This window comes from Sapajus apella, unplaced genomic scaffold (assembly GCF_009761245.1).
Source record: "Sapajus apella isolate SASKATOON/1434 unplaced genomic scaffold, GSC_monkey_1.0 scaffold144, whole genome shotgun sequence".
Classification (NCBI taxonomy): Eukaryota; Metazoa; Chordata; class Mammalia; order Primates; family Cebidae; genus Sapajus; species Sapajus apella.
This window is the reverse complement of record NW_022437084.1, coordinates 1129979-1147242: the sequence shown is the minus strand read 5'-3', so window position 1 is coordinate 1147242 and position 17264 is coordinate 1129979. Positions and strand designations below refer to the sequence as shown.

The following is a 17264-nucleotide window of genomic DNA, read 5'->3' as shown; positions in this document are numbered from 1 at the left end:
GCTGAGATGATGCAGTGAACTCTCCCTATAGGCTGAGATGATGCAGTGAACCCTCCCTATAGGCTGAGATGATGTAGTGAACACTCTGTAATGGCTGCAATGACTCATTGCACTCTTCCCATTGGCTGAGAGGATCCAAGGAACCCTCCCTGTTGGCTGAGATGACCCGCTAAATTCTTAATATTGGTCAAGATGATCCAGTGAACCCAGCCTACTGGCCATGATTAGTGATCTCTCCTTGTTAGCCAAGAGACCCCATGCATCCTTACTAATTAGCCAAGATGATAACTTCACATCAGCAAAGATTACCAAGGGGTCCCTCCCTGATGAACCAAGATGACCCAGTGAATCCTCTTTATTTGCCAAGATGACCCAATGAACTTGTTCCACTGGCGGGAATGACAAAGGGAACACTTTCTGCTGCCCAGTGAAGCCTTTCTACTGGCCTAGATACCAGCAAGCCCTCCCTGTTAGCCAAAGCAGCACCCATTAACTCTCAGTATTGGCAGAGATGACCCAACAAACCCTCTCTATCAGCCAAATGACCAGGTGACGGCTTCCTTTGCACAAAACCTCCCGTGGATCCTTCCCTCCTCGCATCCAACCACCAGGGGGCACTGAACTTGCAACGTGCTTGCCACCCCCAGGCCCTCAGTGCCCACCAGCCAGGGGCTCACCATGATGTTGGGCAGCGTGGCATAGCGGGGCTCGTTGAGCCTCAGGTCGGCCGTCACCACGGCCGGCAGCTTCAGGCGCAGGGTCTCCAGGCCCCCGTCAATCTCCCGCTCTACTTTCAACTTGTCCCCCTCCAGCGTCACCTGGGAGGCGAATGTGCCCTGGGGAGGGACAGTGTCGGAGGAGAGTGGGTGAGGTTTTCAGGTTTGGCCCGAGCAGTATGCTTATGCCACTACTGAATACATGAACGGACAAGTGAATGAATGAGGAAGCGAACAATGCAGGGTCCCATGAGATTCGGAATCGATCTCGAACACCTGGGGGTGTCTTTCCTTTCCCTGGGACCCATGATGTACGTCCTGATGTCCTATGTCCTGATGTGCCAGTGAGGCCCCCCAGCCTTCCTAACAGTGGACATTTCTGAGTTCCGGGACCTATGCTAAGCAACTGACCTGTCAAATCATCAAATCCTCATAGGAACTCTATGAGGTAAATGTTATTATCCCTGCTTTACAGATGAAGAAAACTGAGGCAGCAAGATGCTGAGTTACGTACTCACTGCCACCCACAGCTGATAAATCCAAAAGCTGACAATCTGGCTCCCAACAGCGCCCCGTGAGGCCCCTCCACTGGGCTGACAACACAACTGTGTGTACCCACATTGATCCTTAAACCACCTTCTGGGACCCCATCCTCTGGCCAGGTCCCTTTGCCTCTCAGTCCTGAATCAACATTTCCTCCCCTGGTAACTGACATCAGCTACACTCCTCTTTGTCTAACGACCTGCTCTCCCTGTCCACTTATTAACTAGACACATCTTTCAGGTCCTAGTGTGAACATCACATTTCTTCATTCGGAGCCTCCCCGTAGTGCCCTTATGAGCCTGCCCCTAGAGACACACCATGAACATGACCAGTGAAGCACCAGCTTGGGTGGGCTCATATTCCGCCAAGGAGGACCACCAGTCACCAGGGAAATACATACACACAAATGAGATCAGTTCAGATCAGAAGGAAGAAGAAGAAAATAACGCACATGAGAGCAAGAAGGGGGCAATTTTGGAGACACTGGTCTGACAGTGATAAATGCTTTGAAGATAAAACAGGATAATGGTCTTCAATGTGTTGTCCCATCCAGTAGCTCCTGGCCGCATGTGGCTGCCCAGCACTTGAAATGGGGCCAGTGCAGCTGAGGAATGGACTTTTAAATTTTATTTACATTTAAATACTGATAATTAGACCAGGTACAGTGGCTCATGCCTGTAATCCCAGCACTTTGAGAGGCCAAGGCAGGCAGATCACTTGAGGTCAGGAGTTCAAGACCAGCCTGGCCAACATGGCGAACCCTGTCTCTACTAAAAATACAAAAATTGGCTGGGTGCAGCAGCTCACGTTTGTAATCCCAGCACTTTGGGAGGCTGAGGTGGGCAGATCATAAGGTCAGGAGTTCAAGACCAACCTGTCCAGCACAGTGAAGCCACATCTCTACTAAAAATACAAAAAAATTAGCTGGGTGTGGTGGTGAGCACCTGTAATCCCAGCTACTTGGGAGGCTGAGGCAGGAGAATAACTTGAACCCAGGAGGTGGAGGTTGCAGTAAGCTGAGATTGTGCCACTGCACTCCAGCCTGAGCGACAGAGCTAGACTCCATCTCAAAAAAAAAAAAAAAATTATCCAGGCATGGTGATGCACACTTGTAATCCAACCTACTCAGGAGGCTGAAGCAAGAAAATCACTTAACTCAGGAGGTGGAGGCTGCAGTGAGCCAAGATCATGCCACTGCACTAAAGCCTGGAGACAGAATAAGACTCCATCTCAAAAAAATAAAAATAAATAAATAAATAAATAAATGCTGATAATTCAAGATATATGATCATGACTGTGGTGATGATTTTATGGATGTAACACGTATCAAAACTTATCAAATTTTGGAGGGCTGAGATGAGTAGATTGCTTGAGCCCAGAGAATCAAAACCAGCCTGGGAAACATAGTAGACCCCATCTCTAAATAAAATTGCTTTGTTTTTAAGAAAAGCAAACTTAAAAAATTATAGAACATAGATATGTGCAGTTTATTATAGGTCAATGATAACTCAATAAAGCTGTTTTAAAACAAAAAACAAAAAACTGATACCCAACGCAGTTACTGGAAAACTTTTAAGTTTGTTTTGAACAATTTGGGTGTATGAATCTATTTCAACTGTCATCTTTAGGAACGTGTTTTCTCATGGAAATTTAGCACCTGGCCAGGCATATGGCTCATGGAATTACAGTCTCTGCACTTTGGGAGGCTGAGGCAGGCGGATCATGAGGTCAGGAGTTTGAGACCAGCCTGACCAACATGGTGAAACCCCATCTCTACTAAAAATACAAAAATTAGCTGGGCATGGTGGCACACACCTGTAAACCCAGCTACTCAGGAGGCTGAGGCAGGAGAATCGCTTGAGCCTGGGAGGCAAAGGTTATGGTGAGCCAAGATCGTGCCACTACACTCCAGCCTGGGTAACAGAGAAGACTCTGTTTCAAAAAAAAAAAAAAAAGAAAAAAGAAATTTAGCACACGAATTGCGATTTGCTGTAAATATAAAATATATGCCGAATTTTGAAGGCTTAATACAAAGAAAATCCAAAATACGTAAAATACAGGTGGTCCCTGACTTACGATGGTATGAATTAAAGACTTTTCAGTGTTCAAAGGGCATGGCAATGGTAAACATTCAGTAGAAACCATACTTCCAGTACCCATACAACCATTCCATTTTTGTCTTGAACTCCTGACCTCAGGTGATCCACCCACCTCGGCCTCCCAAAGTGCTAGGATTACAGGCGTGAGCCACCATGCCCGGCACAACCATTCCATTTTTTTTTTTTTTTTTGAGACGGAGTTTCACTCTTGTTACCCAGGCTGGAGTGCAATGGCGCGATCTCGGCTCACCGCAACCTCCACCTCCTGGGTTCAGGCAATTCTCCTGCCTCAGCCTCCTGAGTAGCTGGGATTACAGGCATGCGCCACCATGCCCAGCTAATTTTTTGTATTTTTAGTAGAGACGGGGTTTGACCATGTTGACCAGGATGGTCTCGATCTTTTGACCTCGTGATCCACCCACCTCGGCTTCCCAAAGTGCTGGGATTACAGGCGTGAGCCACCGCGCCCGGCCCAACCATTCCATTTTTTAGTTCCAGTACAGTATTTGATAAATTACATGGGATATTTAGCACTTTATTATAAAGTAGGCTTTATGTTAGATTATTTTACCCCACTGTAGGCTAACATAAGTGCTGTGACATGTAGACTAGGCTCAGCTATGACGTTTGGGAGATTAAGTATATTAAATGCATTCTTTGAGTTATAATACTTTCAATTTATGATGGGCTTGTCAGGACATAACCCCATTGCTGGTGGAACATAGGAATCTTAACATTTTTTATGTTGATTACATGTTAAAATGATAATATTTTAGATACAGTAGGGTGAAATAAAACATTATTAAAAATAATTTTGTCTGTTCCTTTTTACTTTTTTATGTGGCTGTGAAAATTTTTAAATTAGCCTATATGCCTTGCATTTTTTTTTTTTTTTTTTTTTTTGAGACAGTTTCCCTCTTTCACCCAGGATGGAGTCCACTGGCATGATCATGACTCACTGCAGTCTCGTCTCCTGGCCTCAAGTGATCTGCCTGCCTCGGCCTCCCAAAGTGCAGTGATTATAGGCATGAGTCATGGTGCCTGGCTCTAGCCTGCATTTCTATTGGACTGGCATAGATGGGATTGGGGAACCTGGAGTTGAGGGGGTGAGCATGAGTATTTCATGTAGGGTGGCAAGAAAGGCCCCTTTGAAGAAGTGATACCTCAGCAGAGACCTCAAGGAGAGGAACAAGAAAGCCACAAGGCAATCTGAGGGAACAGTGCTCCAGGAGGAAAGAAGAGCAAATGCAAAGGGCCTAAGGCAGAAATGAAATTGGAGGGATCAGGGCCTGGCCCTCAGCAAGTGCTCCCCACTCCGGCCTCACCTGTGGCCAGTCAAGAAATCCAGCTGTCATCTGCCCTGTCTGGTTACAGTCGTCATCGATGGCCTGAATGGGGAGAGACAGAAGACTGTATGACAATCGATGGAGCTCATGGACCATTCGGGTCTTTGTCTAGTTTTTCTTTCTTTTTTTTCTTTTTGAGACTTGTTCTATTGTCCAGTCTGGAGTGCAATGGTGCAATCTTGGCTTACTTCAATCTCTGCCTCCAGATTCAAGCAATTCTCCTGCCTCAGCTACCTGAATAGCTGGGATTACAGGCATACACTACCATGCCCAGCTAACTGTTGTATTTTCAGTAGAGACAGGGTTTTACCATGTTGGCCAGGCTAGTCTCAAACTCCTGACCTCGGATGATCCGCACCCCCTTGGCACCCCAAAGTGCTGGGATTACAGGCATGAGCCACCACACCCAGCGGGTTGGTAAACTTTTTCTATAGTGGAACAGATGTAGTAAATATTTTAGGCTTTGCAGGTCATACAGTCTGTCACAATGACTCAGCTCTGCTGCTGTGGCACACAGGCAGCCATAAATAATATGTAAATGAACACATGTGGTGATGTTCCAATAAAGCTTTATTTACAAATCAGTGGTAGCTATGTGCCATAGTTCACTGACTTATGTCTAGAACAATCCGCTCACTTGGGCCCAGAGATAAGCAGCCACTTGTCCAGGGGCATGTGGGGTCACCTGGCATCCCTGTCACCAAATCTCTGCCCTCTGTATAAAGCTTCTCAGGATTCCTGCACTATGTGGCCCCTGGGCAGTTGGATGAACAGGATCTGGGCCGGCGAGGACATCCTAGCCCTAATCCTAGTGATTGATTCAGGGAGGGGCACATTACTCAAGCTTCACCAAAGAAGAGTCAACCCTGGGAGCTTTGCTGGAGCACTTGGCAAAGAGGCTCCTTTCTTTCTGCTGGGGTCACTGAGCTGGTGGGATCTGAGCCTGGAGATGCAGACATTGAAGCCAAGGTAGAGGGGAGCCTAGAGCTCATGTGGGACTCTGGATCAAGCTGTGCCTGAAGCACCTGATTTACATGAGATAATAAATCCGCTCTCTGGCTTAAGCTAGTTTGAGTTTTGAATCTGCTTCCTAGAACAAACAGCATCCTGACCAGTTCATCTGGCATTTCCCCAGCTGGAGGCCCTGGCCCCAGGAACTGTCCCTGGCCCAGGACAAGTAGGACAAAGTGGGACAGAAGACCCACAGGAAATGCAGGGGGCTGCAAAGGCCACGTTGCCAACACCTGGGCCCCTGCAGCCCCACCCAGGCCCTGCCTGGGATTATAGGCACCTGCCACCACGCCTGGATAATTTTTCTATTTTTAGAAGAGACAGGGTTTTGCCATGTTGGCCACACTGATTTCAAACTCCTGACCTCAAGTGATCTGCCCACCTCAGCAGCCCAAAGTGCTGGGATTACAGGCATGAGCTATCGTGCCTGGCCCAGGAGGATCTAACACCTAGAGGGACTCTGTTCTTCCTGCTCAAACTCTCTATCAGGAGGGACAGCAAAGTCCAAGCTGCTCAGCCTGGAGTGGCTGAATGCCCTGGGCCTGGTCACCTGCTGTCCCACCCCACATCCCCGCCACCCTCCTCCTGAGCACGGATGAGCAGGGGCACAGGGAGGGGCTGACCCAGCTACCTGCTTGCCCAGCAGCACCAGGTCCACCTTCTCCTTCTCTGCCAGCTTGGCCAGGACCCGAGCCACCTGCAGGGGACCCAAGCGTTCTGCTTCTGCAGGGGGCACCTCCACATGGATACCTCGGTCTGCACCCATGGCCAGGGCGGTACGAATGGTCTCCTGCCAAGGACAGAGGAGCTTGACTTGGCTACTATCCCCAGAGGGACCCAGGAATCTGGACCCCATCCCCTCCTCCCTCAGACCCAGGAGTCTAGCTTCCAGCCCCTCCTCCCTCAGACCCACGAGTCCAGGCCCCCAGGCCCTCCTCCCTCAGACCCAGGAGACCAGCACCCTCCCCGACTCTGAGCACCTGGCACTGTGCAGGCCCACAGCTGACTGCGATGACCTCCTTCAACAGCTTCTTCTCCTTGAGCCGCACAGCCTCCTCCACTGCGATCTCGCAGAAGGGGTTCATGGAGTGCTTCACACCATCCGTGACCACACCCGTCCTGTCAGGCTTCACTCGAATCTGCTCAGCAGGAGGGGAGAAGGCGGGGTCAGGAGGAAATAGGCCAGAAGGTGGGGGCCTGAGTGCCAACCCTCTCCCAGGTTGGAGGGGGACAACAGTCTGGAAAGGGGCAGGGCCTTGTCCAGGGTCACAGCTTCAGGGACAAGCTGCGTTAGAGCTTGTAGGCAGGGGCAGGTCACCCTCTCTTCTTCTCTTATCCAGACATTCCTGGGTACCAGGGACATCTGACATGACCATCCCTAATCTGTCACTGCTCCTTATCAGGCCTGAAAGAGTGGTTCTCAAATTTACAGTATTTACAGTAACCCCCAGTGAGAGGTGTATTTTACCATATCCCCAAGTGTATATAAAGACATAACACACTGATACATAAATACAAATGAGAAGAAAAGGAAAAATCAGTTACGTAGACAGCAAAGCCTGGCACTCGGAGAAGCAGCCTGCCTGAAAAATCATAGCTACAGGCAACAGTAGAGAAGCCTGGAGAAAACTCAGGCTGCAGCTGCACAGATAAGCAGGCAGGATCCAGCACAGATCCTGCTTTTGTTCTTTGTGTGATTAATGGGCTCCCAGGAAAAGTTCCACCCCTTTTCAGGCATATATATGGTGGGCTCCATGGGAACTTGCAAAGGGACGGGGCGGGGCTTACCTAAAACAAACCCTTGGGCTTGCCTAGAGACACACCCACAACTACATAGATAAGGGAGAGTTACACAGATAGCTTTACAGATAAGATACTCAAACAGCTGCAGAGACGAGAGGAGTGTCTTACAAAAGTTTTGGATTCAACTGTAAAAACTTCTTTTGCTTATTAAACTTTCGCTCCAAACTCACGCTTTGGGTGGTTCATGCTCTTTAATTCTCTTGGTTGTGAGGCAATGAGCTCGGATAACACCTTAGACAACATGACCAGTGACCTTGACCTGTTTCACAAATGCCACTGCAGTATAAGGGTAGGTTCAAGCAATTCTCCTGCCTCAGACTCCCGAGTAGCTGGGATCACAGGTACACCACCATGCCTGGCTAATTTTTTTATTTTTAGTAGAGAGAGGGTTTCACCATGTTGGCCAGGCTGGTCTTGAACTCCTGACCTCAACTGATCCACTCACCTCGGCCTCCCAAAATGCAGGGATTACAGGTATGAGCCACTATGCCCAGCCGAGAATCACTAGATTTTGATATAATCCATGAGTTGGAGTTGGGCAGGACAAAGGACAGGCAGCAGAGAGAGGAGGGTGGTGCTGGAATAAGGCATGGAATGGGTGAGCCACAGCCTCCTCTGTCAAGACAGGAGGAGCATGTCACACCGGCAGAAACACAAGAGGTAAGGGAGGGTCCAAGGAGGGACATGGATGGCTGAAGCAGACTATGAATAGGAGGCCGAACCACAATCGGTCCCAAATGCCAGGCAGAGGGGCTGGGACTCTGTCCTGAGGGTGCTGGGGAGCCATAGGCAAGCTGGGATCAGGGGAGGGCAAGGTCAGCTCTAGGTGCAGAAAGACCCCTACGGCTGGGTAGAGGTGGGCTGAGAGGGAGAGACTTGGAGCCAGGGAGAACCTGCGAGACAATGAGACCAAGAGACTATAGGGCCGGAAGGGTGGGGGGTGGAGAACTGACAGCTTTGGGAGGAGAAGGGAAAGGGGATGGGATGGTGCCCAGTTCGAATCCGATGTTGAGGAAGCTGGCAGGGTCTGAATCATTTATTTGTTCTGAAAAGGACATCAACAGACACATCCAGCGAGTCACGGAGCCCTGGGGCACTGCGAGAGAGGAAGGCAGCAACCCGCTCTGGAAAGGACAGGAGCTGATTCAACGCTGCCTTCACGCTTCCCTGAGTACAGCAGAGACAGCCATGTGCCAGGCTCTGTGCTGAGTGACGCTGGGACCAGAGCTGAGTCAAACGTGGGCCTGCACGGTAGGGGAGACAGATCCAATCCCAGACATGCCAGGCGGGGAAGGCCAGGGCTGGGATAGAGAGAGGAGGCCCAGGGAGCTGTGGGAGTCCAAAGATGTGACAGTAATGAACAGTCAGAAGGGAGAGGAAACCAAGTGTCGGGTCCCAGGACCCCAAAAGGAATGTGTCTCAAAAGGGCTGAAGGCGACATCCCTGTCATGTGCTGCCAGAGGTGTATTAGGACGGGGGGCATTGAGTGGAGATGGGAGAGCAGTCTGGAGCTAGACTTACCCAGATTTTGATCCTAACTGCCACTTACTGGCTGGGAGATCTGGCAACTAACAACCTCCACAGGGCTGTTTCCTCACCCATCCAATGGGATTAATAATGCAGAGGTCACTGAAAGGACTGAATGAGTTAATCTCTGCAAAGGACCTGGAACGATGCCTGGCATGTAAGTACCCACTAAATGCTATCTGCTATGATCACTGATGCTTTCATGTCCAGGTCTGGCTCCTATACCCTCTTCCGCAGCCCACTCCCAAGACAGGCAGAGGAAGTATCACTGTCAACTTTGTGACCCTGGTTTCACCCACCCTGAGGCCTCCAGGGTGCCAGGCCCAGTACTAGGCAATGCTGGGAACACGGAGGTAAGAGCCCAGGATTATGGGAAGGACAGACATGGACGGACAGTCACCATCTTCAGTCCAGTTCAGGCCAAGCATTGAGAGAGATGGGCCTGAGAGACCGTGTCTGATTCACCTCTGCCCACACCAGCTTCCCTCTGGGGACAAGCCAGGCGCTCAGAAGGTGCCCTTCCCACCTCTTTCATGGAGAATGTGAGCTACTCCTCAGCTCAGTCAGGTTGGTTCTTTGACCTTTCATCTCTAGCAAACACACTTCTCTCTCCCTAGCTAGAGCCTCCTGGCTCACGCTGTGGGTATGGAGGGTGGAAGGCAGCTACAGTGCCCTGTCTGACTCCCACTATAGAACATTTCGGGTAATAGCCCAATGGTAGGCAATGCAGCCCAGTGAGTGAAGTCAGAGGAACCTGGATAGAACTCGGCTCTGCCCTTCTTTAGGTGGGTGACCGCTCTGTGCCTCAGTTTCTCCGTGCGTTAAACAGGGACCATGACTTCTTCCAGTGGGTAAGAAATGGAGAAAGCAACTCGCTCTGAACAGTTATCAAGAAAGTGAGTCCAGAACCACGGAAAAGAGAACAGGGCCGTGACCCCGGAGGGATCGAATGGCAGAACTTCAGTCTTTGATTTTTGCCCCTAGGTGTGACTTTGACGTTTGGGGGTTAGAGCGGCAGAGGTCGGAGGTTACAAGAAGACCCCCACCTAGTGTGCGCTCGTGGCCCCGGAAGCACACGGCTGCGGGACTTGGGGATGTGGGAGAGGGGGACCCGGTCACCTTCACAGCGTAGTCGATGACCCTCTTGACAGCAACAAGCGCGCGCAGCTCCGCCATCTTCCAGCCACAGCCACCTACAGGGTCAACCCGCACCCTCCGCCGCTCCGTCCAGACGCCCCGCCCCCTGCCCCTCTCTGCGCCTGCGCGCGGCACGGTCAGCCAGTCGACAGCTGCAGAGCCCGCCCCCCCACAGAGGACCAATCGAGAGGCCGGAAGGAAGGGCGGTGTGGCAAGCAACGCAAACCAATCCGGGAGCCCACTGGACCCGGAGCCGGAGGGCAAGGCCTGGCGGAGGGGGAGGGGCAGGGAACTAGGGGAAAGGTCGTGCACTAGAGGGAAGCGCGCCCGGAGTGGGGATCCTCCTGGTCCTATAAACGTTTCCCAGTGTCCCCGGATCTACTCTCTCCCTCCAGATCCCCCACTTCTTCCCGACCTCTCCAAGTTGCGGTGCTCTTGTTCCCACTCCTCTGAGTCCTCTCGTGTCGGTCTCTCCACTCTCCATCCCCGTGTTCCTTGTCCCTTCCATATCCGTATCCTCCCCTGTTCGTGTCTCCACTTCATCTTCATGACGTCCCCACAGCCTCTCCACAACCTCTCCAAAAGCCCACGTCCCCTCCTGGCCCCTCCCCTCCCCGATGTCCCTGTTCCCATCCCAATCCATGTCACTCGTGTCACCACGTTCCCTATAGGTTCATATCCTTGAGTCCTCCCTGAGCCTCTATGCAACCCCGTGCCTGCGTCCCCACGACCCCCACAAAAGCACGCGGAACCGCGGCGCTAAAAAACAAAAAAAGCCGTTCCTTTATTCTGCCCCAGGCAGGATACGGTCACAGACACACGGGGAATCCTCTGATGGCGTCGGTGCTCTGCACGATCATGTCTGCCAGTAGAAAGCAGACGCCTGGGGGGACGGGAGCGCGGGGCAGGGAGAGGAAGGTGGGCCCTGGGGCGGATGGCCAGGCGTGCCCCTGGGACTGGGGCTTTGGGGCTCCAAGGGGGTCTCTGCCGGGTCTGTGGGAGTCGCGAGTGTGTTAGGGAGTCCCTGAGAGGTCCCCGGGGTTTCCTGGAAGGGCAGCTGGGGAGCCTTCTGGGTAGCCTCCTCCACCCTCTTCCCGCTGTCCACGTTACCCGCGAGAATTGAGAAGGGTAAGGCCAGCCACCCAGAAAAATAGGACCAGGAGAAGAAGACGTTGTTCTTCCACGTGTTCTTCACCGTGTAGCCTATCAAGGCTGTCAGCAGCAGCAGTCCTGGGCCCCGCCCAGCCGCCGTGTGAGCTGGGCCAAGTGGGCCTGCACCCAAGCCACGCCCATTCAGACCCGCCCCCTTCTGTCAGGCCACGCCTATTCCCTCTCAGCCCCGCCTCTGGCCCTGGCGCCTCCGGCTTCTGAACTCCATCTCGAGCCCCGCCCCCATTTCGCGGCTTCTTCCAGCCCCGCCCCTTGAGTCCCGGCGGCATTCCTCAAGCCCCGCCCCTGGTACCCAGGCCCCTCCATCACCCCCGGCCCACCCCCGCCTCCGTCTCACCGCCGAGGAAGAGGAAGGCGCTTGTGGTCTGGCCCCGCCGCGACTCGCCCTCGTGCCACCGAATCCACAGTCCCAACACCATGCCCACCACGCCGAAGCCCGCCGCCAGCACCATGCACGCCGCTGTCACGGCCAGCGTGGCTGAGGAGAGTGGGCGCCTCAGCCCCCGCGGGGACCGCCCCCAGCCGCGACGGCTTCGGCCGCAACCGGAAGCTCTCCTGGCTCCTCCCCCCACCCGGTACTTGGCCTGGAGTCCGGCTTCCCCGACCTGGAGTCAGGCGTTTGGACCGGGCCTTGGAGGTCACATCAGGACCTGCGGTTACTGCCGCTACCGGGATGGGAAGGGGTTCGGGGATAAGCCCACAAGCCTGAGGGAGGGGTTCGTGGCTGCCTCGGTCGAGGAGGGACAGCTGCATCTGAGCACGGGATGGAAGTGGCGGGTGCCTTGCGGTGGGCCCAGCCCTGTGTCCCGAGCCCTGGGGGTCTGAAGTGCCGTCTGACATCAGGGCGGGCCGAGCCTCCTCACTCTGGCAGGGGATGTTGGAGCAAACGCGGTGGTTGCATTCCTGCCACAGGCCACTGTGGCCCTCGTGTTGGCGAGTCCAGTAGTTGGTGGCCGTGGAGAGCACCATGAGGACGTTGGCCAAGAGGCTGAGCAGAATGCCCCCGCTCTGGAGGCTCCGCTTCACCCCCATGCCACTGAGGCTGCAGCCGGGGGCCACAAGGGCAGGATGGGCCGAGGCCCTTCCCACCCCAGGCCCCCAGCTTAGGAGCCCGCCTTCTCCACACTTCTCCCCTAGCACTCCTGCCTGAGGCCCCTGCTTCTGGGGACCTGAAGACCCCCTCCTTCAGTTCCACGGGTGCCCCAGGCCCCTCCCTCAACAACCCTTTCTGGGGACCCACAATCTCCTCCCTTGTTCTCCTTACTGGGGACCCTGAGACTTCCCCTGAGAGGCCTCTGAGACCTTCACCACAGGCTTTGCCGTGAGCAACCTGTCTTCCCAGAGACCTCCCACACAGCAGAATGCCCCTTCAGCCTGTTCAGTACCCTCCCCAGACACCCCTCCACATACACCCACCTAAGTGACTCACACCCAGGGCCCCAGGTCTCCTTAGACAAACAGAGCCCAGAGAGATGGGGGGAGGGAGGCTGGGTCTCTGTGAGGCAGGGGGTTCCAGAACCCCCTCCCCTAGTGATTGTTTAAAGGGATAATCACTCCCCCCACCATCAGTACACATACACCCCAGTAACTCTCAACTGAGTGACAGCTCAGAATCAGACAGCAGCTCTGGGGGCAGCTTGAGGGCCATTACATGGTAGGCCAAGTCTTTCTTTTATTGTTTTTTTTTAGAGAGGGTGTCTCTCTCTCCCAGCCTGGAGTGCAGTGGCACCATTACAGCTCACTGCAGCTTTGAACTCCTGGGTTCCAGGAATCCTCCTGCCTCAGCCTCATGAGTAGCTGGGACTACAGGCATGTGCCATCATGCCTGGCTAATTTTCTTAAGATTTTTTGTTGAGATGGGGTCTTGCTATGTTGCCCAAACTTGCTATGTTGCTGGTCTCAAACTCCTGGGCTCAAGCAATCCTCCTACCTCAGCCTCCCCAAATGCTGACATTATGGGTTTAAGCCACCACTCCTAGCCCTTTCTTAGAAACTTCTCTTCCCTTGGTCAGGCACACTGTGGCTCACGCCTGTAATCCTAGCACTTTGGGAGGCTGAGGCGGGCGAATCACCTGAGGTCAGGAGTTTCAGACAAGCCTCACCAACATGGCAAAATCCCATCTCTCCTAAAAATACAAAAATTAGCCAGGCACGGTGGCTCACGCCTGTAATCCCAGCACTTTGGGAGGACAAGGTGGATGGATCACCTGAGGTCGGGAGTTCACCAACATGGTGAAACCCTGTCTCTACTAAAATTACAAAACTAGCCAGGCGTGGTGGTATATGCCTACAATCCCAGCTACTTGGGAGGCTGAGGCAGGAGAATCGCTTGAACCCAGGAAGCAGAGGTTGCAACGAGCCAAGATCATGCCATTGCACTCCAGCCTGGACAACAAGAGTGAAACTCTGTCTCAAAAAAAAAGAAAAAGGCCGGGTGCGGTGGCTCAAGCCTGTAATCCCAGCACTTTGGGAGTCCGAGGTGGGTGGATCACGAGGTCAAGAGATCGAGACCATCCTGGTCAACATAGTGAAACTCCGTCTCTACTAAAAATACAAAAATTAGCTGGGCGTGGTGGCGCGTGCCTGTAGTCCCAGCTACTCGGGTGGCTGAGGCAGGAGAATTGCCTGAACCCAGGAGGTGGAGGTTGCGGTGAGCCGAGATCGCGCCATTGCACTCCAGCCTGGGTAACAAGAGCGAAACTCCGTCTCAAAAAAGAAAAAAAATACAAAAATTAGGTTAGCCAGGCATGATGGCGGGTGCCTGTAATCCCAGCTATTTGGGAAGCTGAGGCAGGAGAATCACTTGAACCCAGGAGGTGGAGGTTGCAGTGAGCTGAAGTCACACCATTGCACTCCAACAAAAACAAAAGAAAAAACAAAAGTCTCTTTCCTTGACATTCCAGGCATCCCAGAAGCTCTCCAGGCCCCAGCTGTCTTAGTGCAGACTTCTGTTCCTCTGCCCCTTCACTTGTAAATCTGGGTATCCCTTGAAGCTGCACCCTGCACTCCCTTGCCAGGAAAGCCTCCTCACTGCCAAAGCTTCAGTGCTGCTTAAAGCTCTCACAGCCTCCCAAACTCCATCTCCAACCCAAGGTATCTCCCGTGAGCCCCAGACTCAAGTTCTGCTCCTGGCTGCCCCTCAGGGCCTTAACAGTTAACCATATCCCAACTGAGCGCAGTGTCTTCCACCATAAGAGGGATGGCCCTGCCGTCCCATCCAGTTCATCGATCCCGACACTTGAGCACTGTCCTTGCCCTCTTCTCGCTTCTCACCCTGAAAAGCCTTGGGTCCTCAAGTCCTGCTCCTCCTGCCCTTGAATCTGTCTGGCTCATTCCCTCCTTTCCTGGTCCCAGGTCAGGCCTTGTCCTGTCTCACCTACTACATTGCCATGTTCCTCCCTGACCTTCTGGCCTCCCCTCCAGGTCTACAGGGGAGTCTTTCTGGCACCCAGAGCTGACACTGGGAGAAAACTCATGCCCAGTTTTCTCCAAACTCCCCATCACACTCGGGAGACAGTCCAGTGTGACATTAGAGGCCGGAGCCCCCAGCTGCCTCTCCCTCTTCCTTTTCCATCCCCTGTCCCCTACATTCAATATCCTGACCATAAATTATCATTCTTTATCCCCACAAGATTCTTGACCTTTCTGTGCATCCATCTTTGGGTCCCTCTTCCTGGATATTTCCTTTTTCTGGCCCTTAAGAAGCTCCTAAACATTCTCTCTCCGGAAAAGTCATCTCCATCCCTCCACAATATGGTCAGTCTTGTTCCAGCGTCCTGCCTGCACTGGGCCTGCTGTCTGGCCAGTATTAGCTGCTTCTGGTCTGTAAGTGCCTCCTCCCCACTGCCTCACAGACTGAGCCCGTGGTGGGCAGCATCTGGGTCTGGCATGTGCCAGTGTCCCCAACATGGGGAAATGTGCAAAGAGGACCGAGTTCTGGCAAGTGGGACAAAATCAGAGAGGGATAGAGAAGGAAAGAGAGCCGGCTAAAGGGAGAAAGACACCAGGAGAAAGAAAAGCACTGGAGAGGGGGAGAGACAGACACAGGCTGGCTCTCTTCCTGGGCAGGAGCGCCCTGCAGGTGGTCAGCCTGGTGGGCCCTCACCTTCCCTGGGTGCCTGGCCTCACCCACCATGGAGCTGGCAGATGGTTGGCTTACATCTTGGCAGAATTAATCTCAGAATAACCAGAGTCCAGCCAAATTTTGTTGAATGAATGAAAAAACAGGAGTGGCTGGGGAAGGGCGGGACAGATGTGGGGCCAGACTTTCCCGAGGCTCCAGATGAGGCCTTTGGAATACAGCGCTCAAAACTCAGCTTGCCGTTCTTGCCTTCCACTCACAAGGTTTCATAGCCGGGCCTGGGGCCACCACAGTGAGCACTTAGACTCAGAGAACCTGGGTGGTCAGAAAGCATTTAAGCACTTGCCCCCTGCCCTCCATCCTCAGCGCCCCCAGCTGGGCCCTCCCAAGCTCCCCAGGGCAGTGAGCAGGATAGTCACCTGTGCAGAGCAAGAAGATAGTTGAGACCCAGCCCAGGTAGAAGGACCAGGAGAAGAAGGTCTGGATCTGGGGGTCTTGAGGTTGATTCCACCGCTCACTGGTATACACCGCCATGGCCACTACCATAGAGAGGGCTGGAGACAAGGACAAGAAAGATGGCTCAGTCCCTTGGCAGGAATTCACTGGCTCCCGATGCCCCATTGCACTTCAGAGTCCTTACTTGCAGCAAAGGCTGTGATGGTTGAGATAAGGGGGCCTCGGCCTGGAGCAGACAATGAGGGGATGCAGGACAGGACCAGGAAGCTCACGGACACCAGGGCCCACAGGGCAGCCAGGATGCTGAAGCTCTGCGTCACGTGGATGTAACCTGATCGGGGGAGACCACTGAGCATCCATCTCCTCTGGCAACCCTCGCCCACCCCAGGACACCCACTCCCCTTACCTGCTACGGGGTTCCCATGCCCATTTGGCCAGAGGCCCGAGTGAGCTGAGAAGGTGGGACCCTCAGCCACAAACCAGAAATCGGTGCTCAAAGCAATCAGGCAGAAAATCAGGCCCAGGGAGCCTGTAAGCAGGGACAGGGACCGGAAGGGCTCCATGAGGGTAAGCTTGGGGCTTCTGGGTCCTGGCGGAGGAAGAGGCTGCTGATCAGACTCTTGAATCTCAGAGAGGAGGAGGCTGTGCACCTGGACTCCTGGGTCCTCTGAGCTCAAGAAAGAGAGACCAGGAAGTAGTCTTGGGGCAGCGAGGGGTCCTGTGCTTTGTCAAATAAGGCTGGTTTGGTTTCACACAGTTCCCGGTAGCTGACTTTTCACATACCCTCCCTTCCTGGATTGCACAGGCAACGTCCTCCCTCCCCTCCCTGGGGTCCGGTTCCCTCCTTCATGTGTGGTGGGGGAGGACACGGAGGGTGTCAGATTGTCAGTGGTTTGGGTGGTGGTTTAGAACTTGCCTCTGTCACAGGTTCTATGGCTCACACCCGTGGAGCCCTCAACACCAAGTGGGGGCTTCCAGGAAGAGGTGAGAGATAGAGAGAGGCTTGGGGGCCCTGAGGTGGGAGGAAGCCAGCCAGGCGAGGGTTTGCGTTAAGTGGGTGGGGAGATGTGGCCAGAGGGGACAGTTGGGGATGTGTCATACTTTCCTGTGGGTTCTGCAGTCCTCCATTCTGGAAGGGGAAGGCCCCAAGTCTAGGGTCTCTGCTAAAGGAGGGGACTTGGGAGTTAGAACTCCTGGGGCTTAAGGAGGAAGGAAGTGGGGGCTCGAGCTCCAGGTCCTGAGGGAGGAAGGGGTGGGCAGAAGCTCAGAATCCTGGGCCCCAGTTTAGAACATATGCTAAGGACAGGTAAACAGCAGAGAATCACAATTCTGAAAGGTTTGCAGAGTTGCAGACATACCCACATCCTCATCTGAT

The 17264-nt window shown here is 53.4% G+C and overlaps 3 protein-coding genes across 4 annotated transcripts in view; all 3 read right to left on the bottom strand.

The window, feature by feature from the left end:
* Nucleotides 1–10309, bottom strand: part of ETFB (electron transfer flavoprotein subunit beta) — a 10909-nt gene extending 600 nt beyond the window's left edge. Inside the window, exons 1-5 of the mRNA XM_032264571.1 lie at nucleotides 10165–10309; nucleotides 6696–6854; nucleotides 6347–6505; nucleotides 4684–4746; nucleotides 678–836 (exon numbers count right to left, since the gene is read on the bottom strand). Of these exons, the coding sequence (XP_032120462.1) occupies nucleotides 678–836; nucleotides 4684–4746; nucleotides 6347–6505; nucleotides 6696–6854; nucleotides 10165–10221 (597 nt within the window). The 5' untranslated portion in view covers nucleotides 10222–10309. The remainder of the gene's footprint in view (nucleotides 1–677; nucleotides 837–4683; nucleotides 4747–6346; nucleotides 6506–6695; nucleotides 6855–10164) is intronic.
* Nucleotides 10310–10801: 492 nt separating this feature from the next.
* Nucleotides 10802–13138, bottom strand: CLDND2 (claudin domain containing 2). 2 transcript variants are annotated; one of them, XM_032264570.1, is made up of 4 exons: nucleotides 12216–13138; nucleotides 11690–11830; nucleotides 11293–11412; nucleotides 10943–11065 (listed from the first exon to the last, which is right to left on the bottom strand). In XM_032264570.1, the coding sequence occupies exons 1-4, from the start codon at nucleotides 12382–12384 to the stop codon at nucleotides 10992–10994; spliced, it is 504 nt and encodes a 167-aa protein (XP_032120461.1). In that variant the 5' UTR covers nucleotides 12385–13138; the 3' UTR covers nucleotides 10943–10991. The 2 variants fall into 2 exon arrangements, with proteins under 2 accessions (XP_032120460.1, XP_032120461.1); XM_032264569.1 differs by having other exon boundaries at nucleotides 10802–11065; nucleotides 11690–13138.
* Nucleotides 13139–15539: 2401 nt separating this feature from the next.
* NKG7 (natural killer cell granule protein 7) lies at nucleotides 15540–16681 on the bottom strand. Its single transcript, XM_032264572.1, has 4 exons — nucleotides 16296–16681; nucleotides 16074–16220; nucleotides 15853–15987; nucleotides 15540–15748 (listed from the first exon to the last, which is right to left on the bottom strand). The coding sequence occupies exons 1-4, from the start codon at nucleotides 16450–16452 to the stop codon at nucleotides 15690–15692; spliced, it is 498 nt and encodes a 165-aa protein (XP_032120463.1). The 5' UTR covers nucleotides 16453–16681; the 3' UTR covers nucleotides 15540–15689.
* Nucleotides 16682–17264: the final 583 nt, after the last annotated feature.

Coding starts and splice junctions, on each gene's coding strand:
- NKG7 (XM_032264572.1), bottom strand. CDS start 16,452: ATGGAGCCCTTCCGGTCCCTGTCCCTGCTTACAGGCTCCCTGGGCCTG. Junction 16,221..16,295: donor GCATGGGAACCCCGTAGCAG/GTAAGGGGAGTG, acceptor TCCCCCGATCAG/GTTACATCCACGTGACGCAG. Junction 15,749..15,852: donor TATCTTCTTGCTCTGCACAG/GTGACTATCCTG, acceptor CTGACCACCCAG/GTTCTCTGAGTCTAAGTGCT.
- CLDND2 (XM_032264569.1), bottom strand. CDS start 12,384: ATGGGGGTGAAGCGGAGCCTCCAGAGCGGGGGCATTCTGCTCAGCCTC. Junction 11,413..11,689: donor CGCCTTCCTCTTCCTCGGCG/GTGAGACGGAGG, acceptor GGCGGGGCCCAG/GACTGCTGCTGCTGACAGCC. Junction 11,066..11,292: donor ACCCTTCTCAATTCTCGCGG/GTAACGTGGACA, acceptor CCGTCCCCCCAG/GCGTCTGCTTTCTACTGGCA.